The 25,549-nt window shown below is 48.6% G+C and overlaps 1 protein-coding gene across 2 annotated transcripts in view; it reads left to right on the top strand.

Moving 5' to 3' along the window:
• Positions 1–254: 254 nt before the first annotated feature.
• Positions 255–25,549, top strand: part of MAP3K14 (mitogen-activated protein kinase kinase kinase 14) — a 43,026-nt gene continuing 17,731 nt past the window's right edge. Inside the window, exons 1-4 of one of the 2 annotated variants that reach the window (XM_059998753.1) lie at positions 307–358; positions 20,899–21,031; positions 23,504–23,779; positions 24,985–25,054. In XM_059998753.1, coding sequence (XP_059854736.1) covers positions 23,524–23,779; positions 24,985–25,054 — 326 coding nt within the window. In that variant the 5' untranslated portion in view covers positions 307–358; positions 20,899–21,031; positions 23,504–23,523. Of the gene's footprint in view, positions 359–20,898; positions 21,032–23,503; positions 23,780–24,984; positions 25,055–25,549 lie in introns of both variants that reach the window. The other variant, XM_059998754.1, reaches the window with a different exon arrangement.

Below are 25,549 nucleotides of genomic sequence, written 5' to 3' on the forward strand. Positions count from 1 at the left end.
ACACTGTCCGGAAATAGTGCCCATTCCTGGAAACGAGGCCTCGTTAACCAATCGTTGCTTGGGGCAGTAGGACAGAACCGGCTGGGACGCGCTGTCTCATTGGTTAGATTGGAGGAGTGGGCGGGGCCAAGGGTCTAGGTGAGGCCAAAGCAAGGAGGCGCGAAGCGAGGCAAATTTGCTGCCGCCGGCGGAGGCGTGGCCCCGGGGATGGCCGGGAAGGCGGTGAGGGGGCGGGGCCCGAGGCGGGGCGGGGCGGGGCGACCGTGGGCCCTGAGAGCAGCGGTCGGCGACCGGCGGCGGGAGATCGTGGACGAGCGGAGCGTGACACTCGCTGGTGGGGGAGATCGGCGCTCGGCCGGTAGGTGACTGGAGCGAGTCCCGGGGCGAGGGGCAGAGGGGATGGGTCGCTTCTCAACCCGGGGCCGGGCTGCGGCCTGGCCCGCCGCCCCGGAATGGTGGGGGTCAGCGACGCGGCCGGGGGACCCACTCGCGCGCGGGCCCTCGGCCCTGGCGGCCGGCCGCCGGCGCTCCCTCACGCACGCTGCCGGGGCCACGGTCTCACGCCGTGCTCAACCAGCACACCCGCAGGCCACACGCTCGGCCGAAGCGCGCGCAGGGACGCCTTGCTTCCCCTTCTCCAACATCCTTGTTCCTCCGCGCCAAGCTGCCCCACCGCCGGGCCTGCCCCTCCTGCTCTGTTCCCTGGATGCCCCCCAGGATGAGGGCTCACCTCGGCACCGGGCGGAAGGTGCCTAACGCCCAGGTGCGCCGGGTCCGTGAGCCCTACCACCTGTCCGGGCAGTGAAAACCTCAGGCCTTTCCTGGGAAGTTCTGGGGTCACACCCCGAGCCTGGGAGAAGAGGCAGAACCTGCCCTTGCCACCCAGCGGGGCAGTGCAGGCTACTCGCAGCATATCCTCTTTCTCTCCCTGACCCCTCTGTAGTTCTTCTGTCCACTCCACTCAGGACTTTATCTGTCGGCTCAGATAAAATATCCCATCTTGGAAGCCCATCGTGGCCCTGGCATCCTGCAGCCACCGGGCACCAGGCAGAAGGAGGCCACTTGTGAGGCACAGAGAGCCCCACCTGCCCGGGAACCTCCTCGGTGCTGGGTAACTTCAGAAAAAGCCGATTTTTCCTAATTGAAGTTAAAATATTGCTCTCAGTCCTAAGGGTGGACTAGGGGATGAATGGAGAAAAGAGACAGAAATCAGTGGTGTAAATGGTAAAATTATTATTTTTTAACTGGGGGACGGTGAGTACCTGTCCCTTGATTAAGAACTTGAAAAGCAGATGAAGCTAAATGATGAGAGGTGGGGCCTAATACAAAATAGAAGTCTGAAGTTTATTCCAGGAAAAATGTTGAAAACCCCTTGACTAGAAACATGGTCTTTCTGAAAGATGAGAGGGAGATAGTATCTTAACATTAGTGATGTGTTTTTTTACTTAGTATCTTCATACCTGCAACCTCCTTTTTCCTTCAGATGTCTGTGTGATAAGATAGTATTGTCCTGCTTTAGAGGTGAGGCACCTGAGGCAGGTGTGTGTTTGTTGGGGGCGGGGGTGTAAATAGATCTTGCCTAATGCCTCATAGCTAGGACTCAGGGTGAAGACTTGAACCTGGGCCACTGGGGTCTTTCCCAGGCTCCTTACCCTGGACCAGGACCACATTATGGGACTTAAGATGCAGGACAGAGGGAGAAGTGTTCGCTGGGGTATTTATGCTTTTAACATGAGAGAACAGGTGCTTGTCTTACAAAGTGTTTGGATTTACTCTTGCTGTTTTTTAAGTGATGTCAAAGTCAGTTCCTTTGGTGCAGCAATGCCAGACATGTGAGATTTTGAGACACCTTGAGGACATCCTCGTTTATTTTGAAGGGTGTGGTGAACTTCTCAGAAGGCCTCAAAGTAAAAGTACTAGTCTCTGACTTTAATTTTAGAAATATATACCCAGGTATATGTTCCAGCACTTTTGTGAAATCAGACAGCGGGAAGCCGCCAAGCTTTAGGTCGCCTTCTGACCGTTTTCAGAGTATAAGGAGCAGTTAGCTCTGAAGGGGGTTTTTCGCCCCTGGTATTGTCAGTTAGAGTTTGTGGGAGCGGCACCACAGAGACCCTGCCAAATGAGCCTTCATCTATTAAACAAAAATGTCTGGTTGGCCATTTCGCCTCAACAGACAGAGGTTTGGTTCCTCATTTTGGTTCTCCTGTTGAACACTGACTCCATTGTGACCTGCCTGGAGTGTTTGTATATCACTTAATGTTGAGAAGCAGGCCTGCCCTGATTGGTTGTCCAACTCCAGGCAGCTGTTGTGATTTTGTTTGGTGCGTGGTAACAGTTCACCCTGACCAGGGTCTGGTGAGAGACCTGTAGATACGTGAAAGAGGTAAAGCCCGATTCAGAGCTGTTTTCCTCATTGTTGGCACCCTCTTAAGAGTGTCCTATCACTTTGGCCTGCAAAGTCACTTTTAATTTCCTATTTTTTTCCTGTCTCTATGGGCAGCACATGAGCTTTCCTAACAGGCCTGCCTGCCTTGATGAAGAGCTGAGAGATTCATGTTGGTTGACCTGACACATGTTTTTTTCTGGGAGAGTAATTAAGAAATCTTAAAACCAAATTCAGTCCTAAATCAAAAGTGTAAGTCAGCTTGATACACACATAGGCAGCATCTTTTGTACCAATGGCTTCCATCATCTCAGAGGTGTTTTTTTTTTTTTCCTGGCAAAAGGTTAAAATGCAACTAAAATTCTGCTTTCATGATTAATAAGTCACTACCGCAGTTGTGTCTGATGCTTCCTGTTTGCCCCATTTTAGTATTTCAGTTAAACTGGAAACATCTGAGCCTTATGGGCACTTTTGATGGCACCAGCGTGAAATTGGCGGGAAGGGGGACAGTTCCCTGTCAGTGGATTTAGGGAGCTTTAAGGATAAGCCAGCCTCTCTGGCCGCCGCATGCCTGAGATCCTTCAGCAGGGAAAGGAACGGGGGTTGAGCACCTTCAAGGACTAGGTGAGCGTTTAGAGTGATGCACGTGTGAAGGCTTTGCATTTGCTTGGTGATGCTGACTGAAATGTTGAAAGCAGTAGATTAGAAATGGAAGGCCAAACATAGGGCAGATCGTGTGGTAGAACATTTCAGTTGAGCTGAGCGAGACACTGAAGTATGTTGCATTTGAGGTCTTCAGTTCTGGCCTTGTCTTACTGCCTGAGTGACAATGCAGAGAAAAGTCACTTTTTCTCAGAAGCCTGTGCACCCTTCTTTGTACTCTATCAGTAGTTTAAAAGATCCCCCTTCCTGTGGATGCCAAGGTGGGGGGGCGGGATTGGATTGGGAGTTTGGGGTGAGCAGATGCAAGCTATTACATATAGAATGGATAAACAACAAGGTCCCATTGTATAGCACAGGGAACTATATTCAATATCCTGTGATAAACCATAATGGAAAAGAATATGAAAAAGAATATATATATGTATAACTGAATCGCTTTTCTATACACCAGAAATTAACACATTGTAAATCAACTATACTTGAATTAAAAAAAAAACTAAGATCCCCTTTCCCTTGCTATTTTATACCCTTTAATCTCTTATCCTCCTGACATACATCCCTTGAAATTGTATGGCATCCAGAGTAATGGTACTTAGTGGCTATTTTCTGTATTTTCTCACAATACTCCCGTAAAGAGAGGCAGAGACAAAAGATCAGGAATGTGAGGCCTAGTAAGGAAATAAAGGGGATGAGATTACTCAGGAAATCAGTGTCATGCCTAGAAGCTAAACCCACGTTTCTTGATATCTAGTTCACTGCCTCTTCTACTAACTTACTCATGAAAGGGTAAGTTGTTTTCTTTTTTTTTTCCAAAACAGGTCAGTTTTGAATATAACTAAACCAGGGTAGCTGCTTTATTTATCTATTTATGTTAACAAGTATTAATTAATAAGTGTTAATTAATTATTAATTGATATTCATTGTCCATAATAATTATTATTAACAAAAGTCTAAAAGATGAATAGAGCATCCTCTGGGCGAGTCTGCTTATCCCCATTTTACAGATGCAGAAATTAAAGCAGAGTGGTCAAGTGATTTGCCAGGAGCGGTAGAGCAAGTCCACGGCATCTTCGTATCCAACTTGGGGGTTTAGGCTGTCGGGTCAGGTCCAGGTCTGCCACTGTCTGCCTGTGGCAAATCACTTCTCTTCTCTAAGCATTGGGTGCCTCGTCTGTAAATACTTCGTGGTGTTGTTTTCAGTAGAAAAGGAGAGAATGTATGTAAAGTGCTGAGCTTGGTGCCTGGCACAGAATAAGTCATAGGACACAATGGCTATAACTGCTGATGGTGGTTGTAGTAGTAATCGCAGTACTAGTAGTTGCCGATTAACACTTTGACTAGACCTGTTTTCTGTAAGATGACGTCAGGAAGGGTCACACTGCCTGATAAGGGCAGTCATTTTCTCAGCAGGACCTCCTGGGGGACATTTCTTCTGTCTAGAGGGTTTAGCTGTCAGGTTTTCCTGCCCTTACCACCCTCCAAACGAGTCTAAAAAAGCTCCGGCTCCGCCTGGTCAGAGTTGGCGAACCTAACCCTTGGCCACCCTCGGCCCTCCCAGGACTCTGAGCAAGAGGCAGAGCTGAGCCTCTCTAGGGCCGTCCTGTGTCCCCCGTGCAGCGAAGTCCTAGCCTTAACTCTGGAGGGGAACAAAAGGAAAACACTGTGTAGAATATAAGTCAGCAAGGACTCATTCTTCTCTGAGAAACCTGGGTTCTGTGGGGCAAGGTTCCCACCACCATGTGGCAGCCTCAGCTCACTACGCTTTGTCGACTTATTGCCAGTCTGGGGGCCCTGGATCCGCAGTCAGGGACTTGCAGATTTCCCTTTAAATCACCCAAGAAAAAAACCAGTTTCACATTATATTTTAAATTCTTTTTTTTCCCCTTCTTAATACAAAACAAAAATACAGGCTCCCACCAGGCTGACGTTGCCTTTAAATAACATTTTGTTTTCTCTTGGGGAAGCTGCCTTCGTGGCCAAAGAGTCATTTCTAAAGTGAACTTAGTTTTTAGAAAAAATAGATTACCGGATGTCAAGCCTCGTGTGGAGCTCAGTTCAGATGAAAATGAAACCAGCAGATCTGGAGTGGCAGCTCCACACTTCACTTCAGGCTGGAGGTGAGAGGCAGAGTGTGTCTGGGCCCAGCTCGGTAACTGGTCGGCCCCACAGGGTGCATTTGATAGGCGCCTTAGTCATTTTCCAGGCAGCTTTGCTTAGGTGAGCAGAGCACTTTCTCTGGAAGGTGAGTCACCCTTGCAGGGGTGTAGGTGACAGGCGATTTATTCCCCAGCTCAGTCGCAGAGGAAGTCTTGAACAGACCTTGTTGAGAAGCCCTCTGCCAAAGATCATGTTCATTTCGGTCCAAGGGCTTTGGAGGCAGGGGTAAGGAAGCAAACCGAAGGCTCCCGGGGCTTGTGGACTGACAGAGAGATGGATCCCCCGGCAGGGGGTTCATGTGGACCCGGCACAGAGCCCAGATCAGCAGTGTCACTGCACTCTTGAGTCCAGCCACCTTGAGGGTGGAAAATAGCCCACTTGCAGTGAGAGTCAACAAAGAAGCAGGAGGGGAGCTTTGGCTCTAGGGAGCTGGGAAACCCCTTGGCAAAAAGCAGAGAGATACATACCATACTTTGGTGTAAAAGGCCTTTTGGGGAACCCTTTTCTACCTGCTTTCCTTTTCGCCACCTGAGTTGGAGGCTCTGAAGAGTTCCAGTGATTAGGAAGGCTAGATTCAACCCTGGCTTTCAGGAGACTTTGGAATTCTGAGCCTGCCATACTTCTGGAGCCAGTGTTTGGACTCAGAAAGAAGGCGCAGGGCTTCCCTGGTGGCACAGCGGTTTAGAATCCGCCTGCCAATGCAGGGAACACGGGTTCGAGCCCTGGTCTGGGAAGATCCCACATGCCATGGAGCAACTAAGCCCGTGTGCCACAACTACTGAGCCTGTGCTCTAGAGTCTGCGAGCCACAACTACTGAGCCCACGTGCCACAACTTCTGAAGCCCACACGCCTAGAGCCCGTGCTCCGCAACAAGAGAAGCCACTGCAATGAGAAGCCCCGCGCACCACAACGAAGAGTAGCCCCCACTCACCACAACTAGAGAAAAGCCTACGCGCAGCAATGAAGACCCAACACAGCCAAAAATAAAATAAATATATTTATTTAAAAAGAAAAGAAAGAGGGCTTCCCTGGTGGCACAGTGGTTGAGAGTCCGCCTGCCGATGCAGGGGACACGGGTTCGTGCCCCAGTCCGGGAAGATCCCACATGCCGCGGAGCGGCTGGGCCCGTGAGCCATGGCCGCTGAGCCTGCGCGTCCGGAGCCTGTGCTCCGCAATGGGAGAGGCCACAACAGTGAGAGGCCCACGTACCGCAAAAAAAAAAAAGAAAAGAAAAGAAAAGAAAGAAGCGGCAGAGGGAACTCCTGAGCCATCTCTTCCACCTGGTTTTTGGGTGCTGTGCCTTCTGACCCTCTTACCACTAAAGCCGTGGCCAGGTATCCTTCAAGGCAAAGAGTTTGTTCGGACTCTGTGTTCTAGACCAGTGCAGTTGGTGTTGAACTTGACTGCTGAGGGTCAAGGACCTCTAAGCAATGTCCAGATCACCCCACCAGGTGGGCTTGACTTCACTGAAGCCACAGGGAAGAGCTAGTATTACCTTGTTTCCTTTATCTGTTGCAGGCTCCCTTCCAGGCCCCCTACCCGCACCTCATCCATCTGGACTAGCCAGCAGTCACTTTGGGTGGGCATGGCTGAGTGACCTTAGGCCTGAACCACTCTGTCAAGAAAGAGCTCTTTGAGTTATAGCCTGGAAATGATCATAACCGTTTGTGTGCTCTGTTTTACAAACGAGAAAATGGTGACCCCAAGAAGCTGAGTTGCCCTAGGCCACACGGCTAGTTAATTGCAGAATCTGAACTAAAGTCCAGGCTCTTTGCACTGTGCTGTGCTGCTCCTTGAACAAAAGAACTACTCCTGGAGTAGGAATTGTATCTTTTAACTAGCTTCTCCTATATATCCACACCCAATCCCATCACTCCCGGCCTTTCTTCAAGCTTTGCCAGACCTGGGGAGGGTGGAGCCAAAGCGGCAGCTGCTCTGAGTCTAAGAAAAACTAAACGGAAATCTACTTACTTGACACTCTCTTGTACCATGAGGTTCGTGTAACCAAAAGGAGGTGAAGGTTGATAAGAAAATACAATTCTGGGCAGGGTTACCCAGAAGTCTCAAAGGTTGCCTACACCTGTAGGTCACTGTCCTACCTCACCAGGCAGTATCGTACCCAAAGTGGGTCTTTAGTAGCTATGAATGATTGATTGTGAGGCTACAAACCCACTGGGCACCAAGAAGCTCCTCTGCATCTTTCTCCTGTTGTGTTACCTGTGGTGTGCAGGTAGCCAGAAGACCCAGAATAGTTGGGCATCATTCCCTCGGGATCCGTCCAGCTCCTCTCAGTGAAGAGGCTCTTTCTTGTGGGCAAAGCTTGATGTCACATCTAGATGGTGGCCCCCATAAGTGCAAAGAGCTGTTGTATCTGAGATCCACCACCCACCTTCTGCTGACTGCGACATTTCCTTTTATCAGAACGGAATTAGTCCTGGTCAATACTAGGGATAGGTGGGAGGCTTGGGAGGGAGGGGGCTTTGCCAGCCTCAAATGAGGATGCTATTGCCAATTAAGATTAGAAATGGAGGTACTTCCCTGGTGGCACAGTGGTTAAGAATCCTCCTGCCAATGCAGGAGACACGGGTTCGAGCCCTAGGCCGGGAAGATCCCACATGCCGCGGAGCAACTAAGCCCATGCACCACAACTACTGAGCCTGCGCTCTAGAGCCCACGAGCCACAACTACTGAGCCCACGTGCCACAACTACTGAAGCCCGCACGCCTAGAGCCCGTGCTCCGCAACAAGAGAAGCCACCGCAATGAGAAGCCCGCCCACCGCAACGAAGAGTAGCCCCCGCTCACCACGACTAGAGAAAGCCCGCACGCAGCAGTGAAGACCCAGCGCAGCCAAAAATAAAACTTTTTAAAAATAATAATAAAAATATAAATAAAGAGTCTGCCTTCCAGAGATCATCTGCGAACATTCCCTGTCATACCACAGGTCCCAAACCCTTTCCTCCCTTCCTGGAGGAGGACAAGAATGTGACCCTGTGTTGAAAGGGACATGTACTCAAGCTGCTCACTCAGGCCAGTCTGTCAAAGGATGTGTAGGGCAGCATCTGAAACGAGGCCATGATCAGGGTGCCACTGCTAAAGGGCGGAGCTGGACTGTGTACTTCCTTCCATTTACCCCTATATGTTGGAAGCCTTCTGTGGAAAGCCAAGTTGTTTGGGTTTCTTGTTTATTCTGAAGTTCCTCAAACTAGTTCCTCAATTTCAGGACCAGTCACTAATAACTACAATGAACTTGAAGCCTCTTCCCTTCCAAAGAGGCTGAGCCCGTCTTCCTCCATCTCCGAAAACAGGTAGACCCTGCTTGAAGCCAGTCCCACCTGTGAAAAGCAGAGTTACCAACCAACAGAGGAGGGAAGTGGTTGTGTTGCAGCAGGATTGACCATAGCCCAGGGAACTGCTCCTTGCTCAGAATCCAATCTGAAAAGTTAAATAAGGAAAAGTTTTTCACAAGCAGACCTTGCTTGCAATGATGACCTCAAGGCTTGGCAAGATCCAGAAGTACATTTTGACTCATCAAAGAAAGCTGGTTGTGTTTGGCACGATTTTAGTGTTGAGGGCAGTTAACTGCACTATAATCTTCGGAAACTGATCGTTATTGAGTGGTACATGCTGCAGCCCCACTTAATCAGAATATTCAGTTACACAAAATACGCCAACCTACAGATTTCAGTGATCCTATGAAACTTTTGTATATAACATACATTAAAAATTCCTTGCTGTGTATTGTAGAAAATGAAGTGGTTGAGGTTTTTCTCAATACTACCCCGCCCCTCCATTCTCCTGCGTAACTGCCTCTGTGGATCAGTGATGCCCCAGTGGCATCTTTTCTATATACTGTTGGCTCTCCTCATGCAAAGGATTTGAAAGTTGAATTGAAAATGTCGTTGTAATACTTTACTTTTAAAGTGTATACAATACCCTATATCAGGGCCTGGAGACAAAGTAATAACCGTGTTTATGAATTTAGTAACTGATGCTCGAGGCTTTGCTATTAAAAACAAAAACAAAAAACAGTAAAATAGGCTCAAGAAGCCTGGAGCCAGGCTTTATATATAAAATGAATGGTGAATTTGAACGTTTTCATACTGTCGGTCCCTGGGATGGGTCCAGCTGTGCTGGGCATGGGTGGGCTAAGGAACACAGGCCTGCCACATGCTTGGAGTCTCTGATCCCCATTGCCATTTTAAAGTTGCTTTTTCCAAAACAGAGGCTGGCTGTGTTTATGCTTCCTAACTGAGATGCTTCCTCCTGGGTCAGTCCCTGGGTTTCTCATTAACAAACCTTTGGCTTGTGGCAGCTTCTGCATTTGGGTCCCAATTTTTAAAGCTTGAATCGTTTGAAAATGGATTCAGTGTCATGGTTAAGAGTATGGACTTTGACATAAAAGAGTCCCACGTGCAAATCCTGCTTTTCTGCCACTTCCTTGCAGTGTGACCATGGGAAAATTACTTGACCTACTGAGCCTCAATTTATTCCTCCATCTAAGGGGGATGATACTAGAGTTATTGTGAGGATTCAAGAAGTAACACACATGTAATACATAGCAAGCATTGCCTAATGTACCTAATACATAGCAAACAATAACAGCTGTCATTATTATTTTTATTATTATTGACAACCGGCATGTAATTCTGTGTATACATATAGCAGCAGGTTGTTGAAAACACCCAAAGATGTCCACAGGACAACTGATTTCGGCTCTAGGTGCCGAGGACTTCTGGGTCCTTGTTCATTGTGCACTGGTGGGTCACTCTTGAGTCCATTCAGAGCTGAGGCACTGCCAGGAGAGAGAGGCTGGATGGCGTGTGCAGAATGCTCTTCAAAGAACAACCCCCTCAGGAATTCCCTGGCAGTCCAGTGGTTAGGGCTCTGCGCTTCCACTGCAGGGGACACAGGTTCAAGCCCTGGTCAGGGAACTAAGATCCCACATGCAAGGCGAAGCCAAAAAAAACCCAAACAAACAAACAACACCCCTGTCATGGGTGGTCCTTTTCCTGCTGGCCGCTCCTGCCTCCCTGCTCTTGGGATGCTCCCCTCCTCCTTTGACTGTGCCCATTCCAGACTTTCCTTCCAACGCTAGGGCTGCTGGCTGGTGGTTTCAACTCTGCACAGGCGAGGACTGTCAAACAACTGGCACTTCCAGTCCCGGAAAGGACTGCTCATCTTGTAACAGCTTCCCGCTCACTGGAGGTTCTGCTAATGTTTCTAGAGCATCCCCTGTGTGCCAGGCACCCTGCTGGGCATTTAAACATTGTTTCTTGTGTTTAATTGTCCTGTAAAATCCTGTTATGTACGTTTGAGGATCCTTATTTAACAGATGAGATACCTGAGTCTCAGATTACGTTATCTGCCCATGGTTATACACCAGATTCAAACTCAGATCTTTTTTTTTCTTTTTTTGCTGTACGTGGGCCTCTCACTATTGTGGCCTCTCCCGTTGCGGAGCACAGGCTCCGGACGCGCAGGCTCAGCGGCCATGGCTCACGGGCCCAGCCGCTCCACGGCATGTGGGATCTTCCCGGACTGGGGCACGAACCCACGTCCCCTGCATCGGCAGGAGGACTCTCAACCACTGCGCCACCAGGGAAGCCCCCAAACTCAGATCTTCTGATGGCAAGACCATCCTGTTAAGTAGCTGGATGGCCATCCCTCAGGATCATTGAGTGCTATGTTGGAATAAATGATGTCCAGGGCCCTTCTGATCTCAAGGTCATTTTGAGATTCCTTGATCATCTATTTATCCATCCACCCATTTGCACCGACTAGATAAGCACCTTGAGGGCAAGGATAGTCTTTCTAGCAAATAACTAGTGTAGTGTTTGGTAACCACCTGTGCTTAACTGATGGATGCTGCCTACTTCCCTGACACATAGAAACAGGAGAGAAGAAAGGGCCACTAACCCACTAAGAAAAGGGTTACCCAGGAATTCTGATCCCAGCAATTTACCACCTAGAGTTACTTGTAAGAGTGCACAAAGAGGGAATTCCCTGGTGGTCCAGTGTTTAGGACTCTGCATTTTCACTGCCGAGGGCATGGGTTCAGTCCCTGGTCAGGGAACTAAGATCCCACAAGCCGCAAGCTGTGCGGCACGGCTGAAAAAAAAAAAGAAAGAAAAGCGCACAAAGAAGTGAATAAAGGTGTTGTTTTGCAATATTACTTACAAGAATAAAAAATGGAAACAATTTGAAAATCCACCCATAGAAGAAAAAGTGAGAAAATGATAGTACATCTGTACCATAAAATCTTATGGAACCATTAAAAAGAATGAGATAGACCTACATACACTGAAATGGAACAGTATTCATAATTCATTGTTAAGTGAAAGAAGCAACGTATAGAATATTATGTATGTATAATCCTATGTTTATTTTAAAAATGGTCCCAGGGCTTCCCTGGTGGCGCAGTGGTTGAGAGTCCGCCTGCCGATGCAGGGGACGCGGGTTCGTGCCCCGGTCCGGGAAGATCCCACATGCCGCGGAGCGGCTGGGCCCGTGAGCCATGGCCGCTGAACCTGCGCATCCAGAGCCTGTGCTCCGCAACGAGAGAGGCCACAACAGTGAGAGGCCCGCGTACCGCAAAAAAAAAAAAAAAAAAAGTCCCAAACTCTATGTTCGTATATGTACAGTAATGGAACTAGAGGGGTTTACACCAAACCTGTTTCTAACATTGCAGGGAGAAGGGAATGGTGCAGGGATTTTTTTTTTTTAATATATACACTTTTTGTATTGTTTAATTTTTTATAATGAACAAGTATTATATTTGTACTTGAAAACAAAATAATTTTTTTCTTTTTTTTGAAAAGAAAGAGCAGTGTCAGATATACAAGGAAGCAGTGTCAGATATACTAGCCTGAAACCCTTGCCTCTTTCAGGTTCCCCGGGTTGGGACCAGCCCTCAGATCCCACCCCTTGACATCAGCAGCCACCGAGGGGCCAGTGGTTTTCTCTCAGGTCCAGTTCTGCTGTTTCCCACTCTTTATGGGGCCACTTGTGCCCACGAGCATGTCTTACCCAGCATCTTCACCGCTGCATACACTTGTCATTGGATGGTTATAAAGTAAAAGCAGGGAAGCACTGGCCATCAGAGTTGAGGACGGCTGGCACAGCGATCGCTGAGCACCTTCCTGCTTCTTGAGTCCCAACGGATGAAACTCACAGTCCCCCAGGGAAAACTAGAAAGAGCGTGAAATGAAAACCAAAACCAGGAGGGACAAGCTTACCCATCTCCAGCTTCTGTTTTAGCGGCCCTGCTGCCAGAACTCACTGAACAGCCCCCAAGTTTCTGGCAAGATTTCCTGTGTGTGTGGTGTGTGTGTGCGGGGTGAGGAAGCAGTCGTCACGTATTTATGAAGCCCCAGTCACAGATGTGGACCAGACGCCTCCTAAGTTCTCATCCCATACCAAGAGACCTTATTTTAGTTATAGCTTGTTTTCACTGTAAAAGTAATACCTCGCAGAGAACATCTCTGGAGGGATATGTAAGAAACTGGTAATGGGGATCCCCTCAGAAGAATGAGGGAGTGGTGGGAGGGACTTATATTTCTCATTGTTTATCCTTTCTGTATTTTATTTTTACCATTTGGAAACATGTGTTGAAAAATGAAGACTGGGAAAAGTAGTACGTCCTCACTGTAAAAAATGTGGAAAAATTAGAAAAGTATAAAGAATATTACCACCACCAAGGGAGAACCATTGCTGCATGTCTGTGCTAGGTGTCTGCATTTTTATAAATGTTGATAAAATATACAGACACATGCTAGGTGGGATCATACCTTAGATATAATTCTGTATCCTTTTTCTGTTAACGTTGTATCCCATAAGCATTTTTCCATATGGTTAAATATTATTTGTAAGCATTTTTAATGGATGTACTATGACTTATTTAATAATTATCCTCCCCGTGTAATTAGACATTTTTGTTTCAGTGTTTTACTATTATAACAATACACTGAACGTCTTTATACATCTTTTCCCATATTTCTATCTGCTCCATACCTCCTAGATTGCAATTATGGAGTTGTGCGCACAAGAAATGGCTATCTTCCCTTGGTGTATGATGATTTATCACATTTAGAGTTCTTTCACCTACATTATTTTATTTAACGAGTAAAGGGAGTGAGGGTGAGGAGAGTAAGGAGACCAGATGCTATCAGCGGGGACTTCCTGGAGGTGGAAGGCCTGAGCTTCGCCTGGGAAGGACAAGCAGGATGTGCAGCACGGCCCACACAAGAACGAAGCACACACGGAGACCTGTAGATCTGAGTAGCCAGCGGGGTGTTGAGAGATCACACTGGCCAGAGCCAAACCCTGTGTTTAAGGAAACAGTGGTAAGACAGATTATGGACCACAGAGTTGGGACCAGACCCGTAAGCAGTGCACAGCCAACAGATGTCTTTGAGCTTGAGGTTATCTTAAGGACATCATGATTTAAGATTAGCGTGGCCTCATTGTGAGATGGGAGGGGTCAGGGAGAAGCTGGAAGTGGGTAAGGCCTGTGCTAATAGAATAGTGAGGTGACTTCGTGTCTTAAACATTTGAAAGGGCCTGTAGACAGCGGTGTTCCTGCACATGTGGGGCTGGTTAACCTTTTTTTTTTTTTAACATCTTTATTGGAGTATAATTGCTTTACAATGTTGTGTTAGTTTCTGCTGTATAACAAAGTGAATCAGCTATACATATACATGTATCCCCATATCTCCTCCCTCTTGTGTCTCCCTCCCACCCTCCCTATCCCACCCCTCTGGATGGTCACAGAGAAACGAGCTGATCTCCCTGTGCTGTGCGGCTGCTTCTCACTAGCTATCTATTTTACATTTGGTAGTGTATATATGTCCATGCCACTCTCTCACTTCGTCCCAGCTTACCCTTCCCCCTCCCCGTGTCCTCAAGTCCATTCTCTACATCTGCGTCTTTATTCCTGTCCTGCCCCTAAGTTCATCAGAACCATTTTTTTTTTTTTTTTTTTTTTTTTTTTTTTGCGGTACGCGGGCCTCTCACTGTTGTGGCCTCTCCCTTTGTGGAGCACAGGCTCCAGACGCGCAGGCTCAGCGGCCATGGCTCACGGGCCCAGCCGCTCCGCGGCATGTGGGATCTTCCGGGACCGGGACACGAACCCGTGTCCCCTGCATCGGCAGGCGGACTCTCAACCACTGCGCCACCAGGGAAGCCCCATTTTTTTTTTTTTTAGATTCCATATATATGTGTTAGCATATGATATTTGTTTTTCTCTTTCTGACTTACTTCACTCTGTATGACAGACAGAGCTGGTTACCCTTGATGTGTGGTGGGAATTAGGGATGGTCATAAATTCATCTACCTGGCAGTTTGACCTATGGAACTGGCAGTGAGATTGAGTTTTGTGGGCGTGACAGGTTTCTTTTTTATAACTGACCTGTAAGATTTTAATGATTAATGTATTACATTCACATTTCATATCCTCTTTAATGGGAAATGCTTATGTAGAACTTGCTCTCCTGGGAAGCAGGCCTCAAGCTGGCGAGGAGGCAGGTGTTGAGATTCCTCCAGCTGCGTTTCACTCAGGGTGCTCCTTCTTCCGATGTCTGTTTCTAGGTCCCAGTGCCCACTCCCTTTCTCTGCCGAAGGGGAAATTAGCAAGCCTTCCAGAGGCCTGTAACTTGTGATTTTATCAGCCCAGGCTGGGCAGGTGGTGGAGGGTTCTGTCCCAATGGCAGGATTTTCATTTAATGCCCAGCATCCACCATCTGCCCTTAGGCTGTAGGTTCCTCCATCTGGAACTCTGCCCCTGAATTAGACGCCTCTCACTCTTATGAGAATTTCACCCCTGGGGGTGTATCAGGACCAAGCACAATTCCATGATCTGGTACCTGAACTCCACAGGCAACCTCATCTCCTGCAGCTCTCGACAAGCTTTGCTCACCAACAACTTCAAGCTGTTTGTGATTCCTACATAGATTCACCCCTGTTCCTTAACTTTTGCCATCCCCTCTACTTGGAATACCCTCTCCTTTTTTCTTGGGAACTTCTCACTCACCCCTTGAGACTCAGCCCAGGTGTCACCTGCTTTAAGAAGCCTTTCCTGATCCCCACCAGGCTGGGCTAGCTGTCCCTCCATGTGTTCCCACTGCATCTGCTATGTGTCTGTGCTGTCATTGCATCTCTGTGTGGTAAGAGACTACTTGTCTCTTTCCCCAGTAGACTGTAAGCTCCTCAATGGGCTGCTGCATCTTCTCCCTCAGCGTACACCCAGTGCTCAGCAAAGCCCCTATACCCAGCAGACCAATACATGTTCAAAGAATTCTGTGTTATAAGATCCTGCAGTTCTCTGCAGTGTGACAGGACACTCCGAAGGCAAGACCTTACTCATCCAGAAAGCCTCAACCTGCCACAAGTCTCTGGATTTAGAGGCTCCTTGTTGCATGCATATAAGTGATTGTTATATCTTTTTGTCTTAAGTATTTGGTCTGATATTAACATTAAATGTTTTTGGTTAGTATTGGCCTGGCATATCTCTTTGCATCCTTTGTTCTCAATCTTTCTGTATAATTTTGTTTCGTCTCTTTTAGTTAGCATCTAGAGGGATCTTTTAAAATCCTGATTGTCTGACTTGAAAACTTAATGTTTTAAAGTGCTTTAAACTAATTTTTTTTTTTTTTTTTTTTTTTTTTTTTGCGGTACGCGGGCCTCTCACTGTTGTGGCCTCTCCCATTGCGGAGCACAGGCTCCGGACGCACAGGCTCAGCAGCCATGGCTCACGGGCCCAGCTGCTCCGCGGCATGTGGGATCTTCCCGGACCGGGGCACGAACCTGTGTCCCCTGCATCGGCAGGCGGACTCTCAACCACTGCGCCACCAGGGAAGCCCTAAACTAATTTTTTTTTGAGATTTTAAAATTTCTTTATTTTTGCTATTTTCCCAAAGGCTTGTATAATGTAGAAACCATCCTATATATTTGATAGAAAAATGTAAAACTACTGGATTGTTTACTATTTTTGACTTATAAAAATGATGACTTCATATTGTTCAATCTAAAAGTTTCCTCATTTAATCACATATAATTTTAGTCTGTTTGAGAAATACTTTCCATTGATTTGTTTGTTTCATCTATCTGTTCTTGGACATTTTCTATTTGGCAAAATGTTCATGGCTATCAAATGTAGTTTTTGTTTTTAGTGGTAAAATGAGCAAGTTATTTCTGTTTCTCTTTTACATTATAAAATAATTTTTTTAATGTAGACCATATGTGCTTATGTAGATTAAATTCTTTTTTTTTAATAGATCTTTATTGGAGTATAATTGCTTCACAATACTGTGTTAGTTTCTGTTTTACACCAAAGTAGATCAGCCATATGCATACATATGTCCCCATATCCCCTCCCTCTTGAGCCTCCCTCCCATCCTCCCTATCCCACCCCTCTAGGTCATTGCAAAGCACCAAACTTATCTCCCTGTGCTGTGCTGCTGCTTCCCACTAGCTAACTATTTTACATTCGGCCGTGTATATATGTTGATGCTATTCTCACTTCGCTCCAGCTTCCCCCTTCCACGCCCTGTCCTCAGGTCCATTCTCTATGTCTACATCTTTATTCCTGCCCTGCAACTAGGTTCATCAGTACCATTTTCCTTTTTTTTTTTTAGACTCCACATATATGCGTTAGCATATGGTATTTGTTTTTCTCTTTCTGACTAACTTCACTCTGTGTGACAGACTCTAGATCCATCCACCTCACTACAAATAACTCAATTTCGTTCCTTTTTATGGCTGAGTAACATTCCATTGTATATATGTGTCACATCTTCTTTATGCATTCATCTGTCGATGGACATTTAGGTTGGTTCCATGTCTAGGCTATTGTAAATAGTGCTGCAGTGAACATTGTTGTACATGTCTCTTTTTGAATTATGGTTTTCTCAGGGTGAAACTAATTTTTTTTACATTCAATTGTTAATTAAATTGACCAACATATCGTATCGATTCCTATGCCTACCATTGTTTCTTGCATCCCATTTCTTCTCTGGTTTACTTTTCTGCTTGCCAAAGCACAGCCTTCAGTGCTTCTTTCCCTGAAGATAGTACCATCTTTCCTGGAACTCTTGTTGCTGTGTTTGTGTATTGTGTGGATTTTTTTTTTTAATTGTATTAAGAAAATGAAATGACCTGTTAAAACTAATCAAATGAAAACTGGTAACATCCCAGGAACACGTACTGGAGTAACTCCACTAGAAGTCTGACCAATTTATTGGTGATCCAGCCCTTACTGATGAGACCCCTCATTTTTAGTTCTTGTCCTTCCTGCCTACATAGGCTAAGAAATTATTACCAACAGTGGGCAGATCCTGCGAGTAAAATAGGGGTAGTAATATGCACATGGGTAGTAATATTGCTCAGTTCCCGAAGTTCCAGGTACCTTTGCCAACAACTTTTATCCTAGAAAGGAACTAAGGATCCTTGGGTCCCAGGGGAAAGGGCCAGGAGTGTCCTGCCTTTAGCCCTAACCCCATGTTAGATGCTCTAGTTGTATAAATTGGGCCTTATTAGTTTCTGCAGGCAGTTTACCTCTCAGAGCCTTAGTTTCTTCATCTGTAAAAATATTACCAACCTTGCAGTGTTGCTGTGAGGTTCATCAATAACATGGATAAAGCCCCTAGCACATGCCCAACACACAGAAGATGTTTAATGAATGGTAGTGACTGTGACAGTCCCTGGCACTTAGGAGACTGTCATTTAATACCTGTTGAGTGAATGCGGGAGCCTACCGGAAACGGTTTCATTGAGGAGATAGGTTATAAAGGATAGGTGAGATCTGGACAGATAGTAATAAAGGAAGAAGACACTCTTTACAGGGAACGGGATGAGCAGAAGAAAAGAATCAGGCTCACCCGTTGCTGCCCTGCTCAGGGAAGTGAAAGGAGCAGTGTGGCTGGAACAGAGGCTGAGGGTAGGGGCTTGGGGAGGATAGGCAGGGCAGAAAAGGGAGCTGGGATTGAGAACACATGGGGATCTCTGGGTCTGCCTGGCCAGATAGCCGTTTTGCCTGGCCAGGTTACTCTGCCCAGCGCTTGCCCTTGGTTCCCCTTCCTGCACACCCCTTGTTCTTGATAGGCAGAGGCTGGCCCAATGTGGCCTAGTAGCCGGGCAAGCTGAAGGCTTAAAAGAGGAAGCGTCAGAATGAGATTGGTTTTCAACTAGTATCTTATTAAGGAAGTTGAGTTCCTCTACTTCTGTTATTTGTCCCCTCTGGGCATTCAGAGAAGGACAAGTTTTTATTTCCAGATGAAATATCATGAGAGGGATTTGCCCTGGTCTGCCCTGGCCCCTCAGTGGACATTTTCAAGATGGCCCTATATTTCTCTTTGATATACAGAGAATCAAGGCTGAAGGTGTTGAGTGCCTTAGGTAAGGCTTGACACCTTGGCTGTATGATGCTGAAACAAAGAAGTCCCATTGTCTCAGTGAGGGTGTTTATGAGCTTCTATTGGCCAGGCAAGGTGATTGGCATTGCATGTACTCTACCTCCTTCAGCCCTCAATGCAGCTCTGAAGAAGCTATGAGAAGAAACTCCGTGGCCTGCTCAAGGTTTAGCATGAAGGCTGGGGAGGCAGCAGTGCACGTTCAGCCCCACTTCTGCAACTTGTCCCTGTGTGACTGTTCTGACAGGCTACTGAACTTCTCTAAAGCCTCCCTTTTCACATCTGAAATTGACATTAATAATGGCCGTGCTTAGTAGATATTGACAATTATCGTTCTGAATTGGAGTCATCCAGCCCTCAAATAATCCTGACAAATCAGTGGCATTTGGGAAACTAGAAGGAACCTCAAAAGGTTTCCTAGGCCACTAGTTTTCAGACTCTTTTTCTTGGAGACCTAGGATTCTGGGGAGGTCTGTGGTGGATGAAGGGAAGCTGAGTATGTGTGGCCCTTGCCCACCTTCTTCAGCAGAGCAGCTGTTTCTAATGTGAATTACGTAGCAGTTGCACATTTCTTGCTCTTTTATATTGTGGGGGTTGAGGTGGATTTCATTTAATAAAAATGGTCCTGCTGCTTTTTAAAAAAAGCTTCCAAGGCTTGACCTCATATCTCGTGGTTCCTAATCTAGTGTTTTTACTGACCTTACTAAAACAGGGAACTGAAATATGATACATTTTAGAAAGGTTGTCATCAAAATTTTAAACATTATTCTCGCACCTTCCAGTTAATCAAGCACTCATTTAGTCTAAACCCCATTCCTGTCCCAGAATCCTAGGAACAGAAATTTTGCTGTCAGAGAAAGCATTGCTCTCATAGCCTCAGATGAGAACTGTCTAATAGAACCTTCTGCAGTGATGGAAATGTCCTCTGTGTGCACTGCCATATACGGTAGCTAGTGTAACTGAGGAACTGATTTTTAAATTTTATTTTAAATGAATTGATTTAAATGTAAATAGCCATGTGGCTAGTGGCTGCCATGTTGGACAGTGCAGCCTTACAGTATAGAGCGGGGGTCAGATGGCAGTGCCTGGCCTCTGGGCATTGGAATCATCCAGAGAACTTGTCAAAAGCACAGATCCTGGGCCTAGTGCCCAGTGGCTGATTCAGTAGACCTAGGGCGAGTGCATCTGAGGTGGTCATTCTAACTTGCACTGAGGTAGGAAGGCACTACATTAGTGAGCTTTCCCTCGGCGTAAAAATGTGGAGGCAGAGCAAGCATTTTGCCCTGGCCTCGATCTTCTGGGGAGACTAGAGCAACTTTCTGAGGAATGTCAGACCCTTGGAGGATATGATGAAAGCTATGGACCTCTTCCCTGGAAAAAAACAAAAATAGTGTCTAGGGCTCCCAGACCTCCTTGAACCCACATTAAGAACACCTCAACTTGGACAGAAGATCTTTACTAGCTGGTGAGGGAGTTGAGCTTGAGCCCAGGGTTAATCTGGTACCATCCCGCTCATTCCTACCCCCGGATCCCTCCAGGGGGTCATAGAGGCACCACAGAAGAGAGAATAGGCAGTGTATGTGGATCAGGCCCTGAAAGAATACTGAATGAGTTCTGCCCCTTTCCTTTCCCCTTGTGTTTTCATAGCCTTGTGGGTGAGCTGAGAGGGTGTGGCTATTGTCACTGCTCATGTCCTCGGCTCCGATACAGAGAGCAGAGGGAAGAATGCATCTGGGGCCCGAGTGGAGCTGTGGAGAGAGTCCAGCTGAGTAATGGATCAGGATTTTGACTTGCCTTCAAAGGCAGAGACACAACGGGCTCCCACTTAGTCCTCACTTCCCACAAGCTGCAGGAGTGAGAGAGAAGGGGCAAAGCTGCGGGGCTCTGGGCTGGGGCAACGAGCCAGGGACCGAAGCCCAGAGCTGGGCAGGCCACCCAATCAGCAGCCCCAGGCTTAGTGCAGAACCCCATTTTTTGTAGATCAGAACCCATGTAGAAGTGGGGAAGAGTGAGGAAGCAAGCGTGTGTATGTGTCGGAGAGCTGCTGTCAGGCCAAAGTGTCCTGAAAATAGCCTCTTGAACTTGGAGACTGTCGGTGAGGGTCTGAGTCATGGTCATGTGGCACAGGAAAGCCAGACACAGGAGAAGCTGTACAGCTCCCGGGCCGAGATTTCGTGCCCCTGGGAGGTGAGGGTCAGCCCTGTTTTCCCCGTGCCCTTCACAGATTCAGCTGCCAGCTGCTGGGTTAGCTTCTCAGGCCGCCTTGTTCCTCTCTCTGCCTGATAGGCTGCCGGATGAGTCATCAGGGAACTACAGAGGAGGAGGCCCCAAGCTCAGCTGCCTCAGCCTCGGCTTCTCTGGGACAAGGGAGCCTGGAGTGCTCCTGGAAGGAGGATCAGGAGCCTACCTAGCCACCAAGGTGAAAGGGCAGCTTCTGGGGGAGGGGGTGCCCCACAGCCTGTCTGGAGGAGCTCCAGCTCAGGATGAGCCATGTCAGGCAGGACAGGCCACTTGAGCCTGAGTGCAGCTCTATAGACCTCTAAACATCTGGGTTTAAGATCTTACCCTCGGAGCAAGATTGACTGCTGGCCTCATTTCTCTCACCGTCAGATGAAACTCTCTCTTCATCCCCAATGCTCAGCATCACCCTTTGATTCCGCCATGCAGCTGGCACCGGCTGTTTCATCTATGCCCCACTCTGCTCTACACAGGCAACACCACCTCTCACCCTCAGAAGCCTTCTGCCTGGGGAGGACCACGACTTTCCTCCTTGTGTTTGCCTGCAGCCCAGGGGACTGGGGAGTGGGCAGCACAGCCCACTAGGTCTGGCCCCGCACTGCCCCACACAGGCTGGGTGATCTGGGGCAAGTCTCCGCCTAATTAAGCCTGCAATTCTTCAAATAAAAGTGAGGAGAGGGACTTCCCTGGTGGTCCAGCGGTCTCCGTGCTCTCAATGCAGGGTCAGGGAACTAGATCCCACATGCATGCCACAACTAAAGGAGCCCGCATGCTGCAACTAAGACCCAGTGCAGCCAAATAAACAAAAAAAATTTTTTTAATGAGGCGATTAAAGCAATGTCCCTATAGGCACGCTTCTAATACTATTAGGTTTGAAGGCCTTGGGGTCTGTTTTTAAGATCTCATTTCCCTTATAAAGAGGCTGAGAGAGGTGGGCCCTACTCTAGGCCCTGGATCAAGTCCTTTTTGGAGATGGAAGGGGCTGTGGAGGTGTGGGCTGGGATGACAGTATGGTTACAAGTGAAACAGCCTGCCTTGCAGGGCTTTCACCTAATTGAAGTCAGAATACCCCTTAGACTTCTTAAGGTCATCAAGAAACAATGAGGCCACCCATTCAGCCTCCTGAGCTTCGGGCCTGCAGGACCACACCCAGGCATCCAGGCTGAAAGCTGGAGCTGCTGAGTTCAAAGCTAGAAGGCCCTTGAAGGCACCCCCACACCCACACCCCAGTCAAGCTGACTCAGCCTTTCGTAGCCACTGTGGTGAGGCAGACGCAGTAGAAAGGAGGTTTCAGCCTAGTGTTTCCCAGCATCCCACTGTCTCTTGTAAGCTTCCAGCCTGATCCGGCAGAAGGTCAGAGGTGTTGGAGGGTCGGCTTCCCACGGTCTGCCTTTCTCGTGCAAGAGCAGATGGAGGAGTGATCCGGGATGAATGGAGCTACCGCAGGGAAGACCGCATCTGTTAGTAACAGCCTTAGGACCAGGCTGCCGTCAGAGAGCACTTATTAGAGGCCTGTCTGCAGTTGATGCCTTCTCAGGCTTTGTCTCAAGCAAGTCACGACCCAGAAGGGCCCTGCCCTTGGGAGTCCACGCCCCAGTCTTTAAAAAGGCTCCCAAATGGTAACAACCTCAGGGCGGTGCCATTCTCTTCCATGACAACCGTAGCCCACGTGCTGCTTGCACAGATTGTCACAACAGTGGGCTCTCTCTCCCCTCTGGCTCTACGGGAACGGAGAGCTGGTAGAGATGGAGCCCAGAGAGAGGTGACGTCTTGCGCTTTGTCCTCATATTTCTAGAGGTGTCGGTTGGTGTCCAGGGCTCTAATATAAATTCCACTACTAATGTTGCCTGAAAGAAAACTGATACTTAGGAGAGGTTTTCAGCAAATGAGTTTGGACATTACAGAAGGAAGCATGTCAGTTCCTTCTGGAGAGCCACAAACAGATGCATCTCGTGAAAGGAGCCAAGTGCTGGTATTGCCATTTGCACACTGGTTTTTCAGTTTACAAGATTTCGTTTATGTGTGTGCACGTAATGTCCATATAAATGTACACACAAGTCTCTCTCTCTATATACACACACACACAGATCTGGATGCCTGTGTACACACACGTGTGCACACACACATATACATACATGTATCTACCTCTAGCTAGGGGACAAAACAAAACCTTGGTTCTCTCCACTTGGAGAAGAGCCATCATGGATGGTGCAGGCATGTCCTCTACGAAGCAAGGCGTCTGCGGAATCAGTAATGTGACTGATGGTTTTGGAGTATAGGATCCACCACCCTGTTCTGGGGAAGCAAAGTTCACCACAAAACAAACAACAGAAAAAGATGCAGCCATTATTCATAAAGGCAAGAAAGAACCAACCCAGATGTTGGTCCACATCTCTCCTGGAGGAGGCAGGCTGGAGTTCCCCTTGTGGGGTGGAGAGAGGGGCCATTTACTGTGGAGGGGCCAGTAGGGCTGGGGGGCTCACCCCACGTGGAACAATGGTGAGGTTGCCATTTGGAACATTTGGAGGGATAGCTATGTGTGGCATGAGGAAGTAGAGACCCTTTGCCCCCTGCTTTTCTCCTCCCACCCAAGCCTGACACCTGGGCGCCTCGGGGTCTGGGGGTGACCTGCTCTGTGTGTGGTCTCTCACAGGGTGAGCGTGAGCCTGGGAGATGGCAGTGATGGAAATGGCCTGCCCAGGCGCCCCCGGCTCCGCGGTCGGACAGCAGAAGGAGTTCGCCAAAGCCAAGGAGAAGACACAGGCAACAGAGACGAAGCAGAGCTCCGTCCACAAGCTCGAGGCCGTGGAGAAGAGCCCCATGTTCTGCGGGAAGTGGGAGATCCTGAACGACGTGATCACCAAAGGCACAGCCAAGGAAGGCTCCGAGGGCGGGCCGGCTGCCATCTCCATCATCGCCCAGGCCGAATGTAAGGAGCCCTGGGCTGGGAGTGTTGGCAGAGAGGGCAGGTGGGGAGCCTGCAGTGGGTGCAGCGCTTGTGCAAGGGTGGTTGGGCACCGATGGGGCTGGACTCGGGGTCCCCCTGTGGAAGAGGGAAGTCAAGGTGACCACCATAGAAGACTTGCAAGACACACCTGGGAATTAAGCCAAGGATCAGTGTGAAGTGGGAGCTCGAACAGTGCAGGGGAGTGAAGCCCAAGAAGGGAGAAGTGGCAGACAGAGGCCTTGCTCGTGACCAGAGCAGGGGAAGGGAGCTGGGAGACAGGAATGCTTGGGCTCCAAGGTCCTGGGCCCTCTCTGCAGGGCCATCAGGCAGGCCTTCTGCTGGGACCTTGGGCAGCCTGAGCATCTCTGGAGAGGCCCAGGCAGGAAAGGCCAGGTGTCCCGGAAAGCCTCTCTGGGCCCTGGGCCCTTCACCTCCTTCCACGCCGGTGCTTGCCGCCCCCCAACCCCCGCAAAGAATGAACGCCTGCCCTCGGGCCTGCAAGGCCGATGCAGGGTCTGCGGGGCTTCCCGGGCTGATCCTTTCTGCTTCCACTCACAATACCTCAAGATGGCTTGGAGCAGTGGCTGCCACCGGAGCCTGAGAAACTCCCAGGGGCGTGGGGAGGGCCAGGAATCCCCTCTCTACCCGACACCTACCCTCCACCCCAGGAGGTTTCCTTGGGTGGAGCCTGGCGAGACCTACAGCTCATAATGGTATTTTCTCACATACACACATCCTTCCCCTCATCTTCCGCTTCCTTCTGGCTGGCCTTTGACGAGAGATGAGAGAATAAAAATTAAAGTGGAGTGAGTGACATGGTAATGGTAGTACTGCACACGCGTGCGCGCACACACGCGTTATATGTAATAGTGTATATTTGTTGAGCTGTTACCGTGTGCCAGGCACTGAGTTGAGTGTTTTATATAGATCATCTCACACCTCACAGTACGTGAAGTGAGGTGGGCACCCTGTGATCCCATATTGTAGGCACGCCCTGTGCCTTGACCCTCAGGCTGGGAGGGAGGGGTGAGGCTGCCAGTGAGAGGAGGTGAGCCGCCAGGCAGAAGGGGTCTGGGAAGGAGGAGTGGCCGGGAGGGTATCTGCAAAGTGCCTCTCCTCTAAGTGCCTCTCCCCTGTTCTTTCTCTCTCCTTTCTGCTCATCCAACCCCTTTGCCTTTACTTAAAAGGTGAGAATAGCCAAGAGTTCAGCCCCACCTTCTCAGAACGGATCTTCATCGCTGGCTCGAAACAGTACAGGTAAGGTCAGCTTGAGTGGGGTGGCAGGGAGCTGCCGCGGGGGCGTCCCCACCCCAGCTGCTTGCCCAGGCCGCTCGCAAGTGACCCCTGGCTCCTTCCTTCAGCACCTGTGGTTTGGCTCCTGGAACCCACCCAGGCTTCCTCGCTGAGCTGCTCTCGCAGCCAAATAAGCTTTTCAAAAGCTTTTCCCAGCGTGTGGGTGACTGCCTCTGGGTCACATCAGGGTCACATCAGCTTGACGTTTTATTTTTATTCTCCTCCTCGGAGTCCTTGCTGCTCCCCTTCGGTTCCCATCAGTAGGGAGGATGCTGGGAACAGGAGGCACTTTGCCGCTGGTGCGTGACCACGAGTGCAGGCCCAGAGAAGCCGCTCTAACTCGGGGAGAAACCTGCTGTGTCTTTCCTTCTGTGAGACACACCCAAGGAGGGATGAGGGCTTGGAACCAGGCAGGGACAGACTTGCAGCTCGGTGGCCCTGTAGAAAGGAGGCCAAGTG

Source organism: Delphinus delphis, chromosome 19 (genome assembly GCF_949987515.2).
Source record: "Delphinus delphis chromosome 19, mDelDel1.2, whole genome shotgun sequence".
In the NCBI taxonomy this organism is placed as follows: Eukaryota; Metazoa; Chordata; class Mammalia; order Artiodactyla; family Delphinidae; genus Delphinus; species Delphinus delphis.